This window comes from Sinocyclocheilus rhinocerous, unplaced genomic scaffold (assembly GCF_001515625.1).
Source record: "Sinocyclocheilus rhinocerous isolate Xijiao unplaced genomic scaffold, SAMN03320098_v1.1 scaffold790, whole genome shotgun sequence".
Taxonomy (NCBI): domain Eukaryota; kingdom Metazoa; phylum Chordata; class Actinopteri; order Cypriniformes; family Cyprinidae; genus Sinocyclocheilus; species Sinocyclocheilus rhinocerous.
Window position 1 is genome coordinate 661,639 of NW_015666971.1, and position 3,917 is coordinate 665,555.

Consider the following 3,917-nt stretch of genomic DNA (forward strand, 5'->3'; position numbering starts at 1 on the left):
ATATATTTTTGTGAAAGACTATGAAACAAAACCTTTTCCTTTGGAATAACATGCATCTTTCAGTGGAGTCAAAATCCAGTGCAGTACAAATAATACTCTAAGCTGTGAATTTCACATATATTTAAAAAAACAGGTTTGAGCTGAGAACTTATAAGGTTTTCTCTTTCTGTTTTAGGTACAACTGGACTGAACTTGAATGAAAATTGTCTGAAAATACTCATCCTCAGGTTATCCAAGATGTAAATGAGTTTGTGTCTTTATCAGATTTGGAGAAATTTAGCATTCAATCACTTGTTCACCAATGGATGCTCTGCAGTGAATGGGTGCCATCAGAATGAGAGTCCAAACATTTGATAAAAACATCACAATAATTCACACCACTCCAGTCTTGTGAAGTGAAAAGCTGCATAAAAAAAAATGCATCAAGGCATTTTAACTTTTAATGGAGTCGTGTTGATTATTGTGTGGCCTGAGGATGAGTGCATTTTCAGCTAATTTTCATCCTTTAACAACTTGAGCAATAACAGCTTAGTTTGGTTTGCATCTCGTCATTCTCATTTGTTCATGCGACATTTAATAACTCACGAGTTGTCTGAACGAAGGACATAAACTTTTGCTTTGATTCTTTGTAAGTTAAAATCTTGAGGGGATAAAGAGGTACAATCCAACTTCAAGGTTCATCTGAAAACTGATGTGCACCAGAACACTGTGAAGGAGTAACATCAACTCTTTGGCGTGTGTCAGTCATCAGTGCTTTAAAGACAACTCTTGAAGCTCTCTTCTATACAGTATGGAATACATTTTATAAAAAATAGATTTTTGCTTTTCAACAGCGCCCTGAGGGTTGTAATTGTCTGCTAGTATTGACACGATATCCACATTCGTTCCAGGAAGTCTCTCTTTCCGTCTCTTCAGACCCACTGGCAAGAGGCCTGTCACATTGGGATCAGTGGAGTTCCACTGCGAGTCTCTTCTGGCAGGCCACACGGTCACCTCCAACATCAGCTAGATCACCATCAACTACAAAAAAAAAAAGTGTCAAACCTCCGAAAAATCTGGAGAATATTCTTTTCTTCCACATATGGAAGGCTGGAGGGTCTGGGTCTTGCCGTGGTGAAGGTAGCAGCTTATTGGATTTTCTGAACCCAGTCCAAGCATTCATTGGCTCTTCTGGACCCAATCCCAGCTTTCATCGCTGTCCTTTCTGTTCTTTTCGGCCTCTATGATCTCTCTGTAATGCCTCCTTATTCTTTTCTTCCACATAAGGAAGGCTGGAGGGTCTGGGTCTTGCCGTGGTGAAGGTAGCAGCTTATTGGATTTTCTGAACCCAGTCCAAGCATTCATTGGCTCTTCTGGACCCAATCCCAGCTTTCATCGCTGTCGTTCCTGTTCTTTTCGGCCTCTATGATCTCTCTGTAATGCCTCCTGAAGAATCCCATCTGCAAAACACAAAAATAATTGCTGTGTCGGCATACAGAGGTGACAGCGGACAGATGTACAGACACTCACTGACAAAATTACACTCCCATTTCCCAATCACGTGTTACCTTACTGTTACAAAATACATTACCGTTCAAAAGTTTGGGGTCAGAAAGATTTTAAGAAATTAATATTTATATTTAGAATGAATGCATTACATTATTTATAATGTTACAAAATTATTTTATTCTGCTATTCTTTTGAACTTTCTATTCATGTAATAATCCTGAAAAAAAAAAGTCAGTTTCCACAAAAATATGAAGCAGCACAACTGTTTTCAACATTGTTAAAAGCAAATCAGCATATTAGAATGATTTCTGAAGATCATGTGACACTGAAGACTGGAGTAATGATGCTGAAAATTCAGCTTTGATCACAGGAATAAATTACATTTTAAAATACATTAAGATAGAAAACAGTTATTTTAAGTTGTAATAATTTTACTGTATTTCCCCCCCAAAAAATGCAGCCTTGACAAGCATAAGAGACTTCTTTCAAATGCATTAAAAATTGTACTGATCCCAAACTTTTGAATGGCAGTGGAAACTTTGACTGGCAGATCAGATCCACCCGACCTAATGCAATCCTGCTGTCAGATGTATGGGGATGAAAATATCTATTTAATCAAATTAAAATGAGTCTATGAAAATACAGCACATTTTTGGGGCCTTGACCCAACACAAGTTAAGGTTTCGTGAGTTTTCATGATTTAATGAAATCCCTCGTGATTGATATTCAAACTGTATCATATATAGGTATCCAAAAATATTTATACATCCTCTAAATTTACATTACTCAAGATGTTAGGTGTAATTGATGCCTGGAGTTATCATACCACTTAAGAACATGCGAAATGTAAAGTGAATATGGTGCTTTTCATTGTATCAAAAACACTGGCTCTTGAGCTTTAGTGCTTCCCAGAAGAGAGAAAGTCACACAGATTCGGAGCGACATAGGAGTGAGTAAATGATGTCATTTTTGGGTGAACTATCCCTTTGTGAAGTTGGAGCCAATGGACGGGTGAGAGTCAGATAACTAGTGGGATGGGCGACACAGATAGCGCTACTGTAAAGAAGAGCGTCAGCGCAGGAAACGTGCTGTTCCTCTTCCTGTGACTCGACAGGTTTGTCTTTGTTTGAATGCGGTTTATTGATTCAGACCCCAGCTCTCTCCAGGCATTTCCTGACGCTGGAGTAGCTGGACATGTGCAGCTCTTGTTGAGGAGGTTTATTTTGGCAGATCTGGGATTTTGGGGGGGAAAGTATCCCTACACCAACATTCCAGGATTTGCTCTAGTATTCCCGCTGGAAAGTAATGGAGTGGAAAAGAAAAAGAAGGACCTGTTTGAGAAGCCTTGAAATCAGTTCGGTTCACTTTTATGTGTACGTGTAAATTATTGTCAGCGCTGTGTTTGGTTACTTTACGATCGCTCTAAAACTCTCTATTGACCCCCCGGGCCAAGAAAAACAACAGTAGTGTGTGAATGAGGGACGTGTGACCCTCTGAAAGTCTAGTTGAGGAAATATCTTTCAAAACTGACACACATCCGCTTCACTGTGCCTTTTTTGGCAGAGGATATTAAAAGCAGCCTGATGCTAATTTAACTGTAATGGGACGCTGCACATGAGCAGGTGGTTCTGCTCTTTCAAGATGTGATGACCTGACGGGTCACATTCTCCGCTCACACTGACTTTGCAAGAGCTGAACTGCTGTCCAACAGGAACCATCTCAGGCATGTGATTTGTACTGAAAAGACAAAGTGAACATGACAAGCAAACAACCTCATCTGGAAGTCTGTGTGTTTTGGACCAATGAGGACGGATATCTTGAAGGAAGTCTGATGTGTATTTGCGGGTTTCAGCATTTTCTGTTGGTTCTGGAATAATGTTTCTATCATCCTTAAACACGACTTTAATCTTAAAATCAGTGAGAAATGACAGGTTGATCATGTCGTTCAAGCTCATGATCTCAATCCTCAAGGCATTAGGAATGATCTGAAAAGTGTGTGGTGCATATTATAAACCTTCTCAGCTGAGATCATGAATATTAATTAGGTGTCATATAGCAGTTAAGTGTGTGGTAACAGTAGCACATTACCGTTTACCAGGTTCAGTCATATGCTGAAGTGAGTGGTTAGTAGGGCTGGGCAATATGGCCCAAAATATTATTATTATTATTTTTCATATCATATGATATTGATGTTTAAACAAATTTAAATATGTCATTAATGGGGAAGGAAATGCTTTCCACATGCTTGTTAGACCTCAAGAATTAATGTAAAAACTTGTTTGTTTACAACTAAACTCCACAGAGCAGCTACATTTAATTACATTGTTATTTCCCACCTAATTCTGTTTGATTTTTTTTTCTGGATTCTGTAATTCATCATTTAAAGCAAATGTATTATCTGAAATAAATTCCTAATTTTTATTTATTTT

The 3,917-nt window shown here is 38.4% G+C and overlaps 1 protein-coding gene across 1 annotated transcript in view; it reads right to left on the bottom strand.

Moving 5' to 3' along the window:
- Positions 1-1,276: 1,276 nt before the first annotated feature.
- itga9 (integrin, alpha 9) overlaps positions 1,277-3,917 on the bottom strand; it is a 99,024-nt gene continuing 96,383 nt past the window's right edge. Inside the window, exon 27 of the mRNA XM_016544903.1 lies at positions 1,277-1,439. Within this exon, the coding sequence (XP_016400389.1) occupies positions 1,341-1,439 (99 nt within the window). The 3' untranslated portion in view covers positions 1,277-1,340. The remainder of the gene's footprint in view (positions 1,440-3,917) is intronic.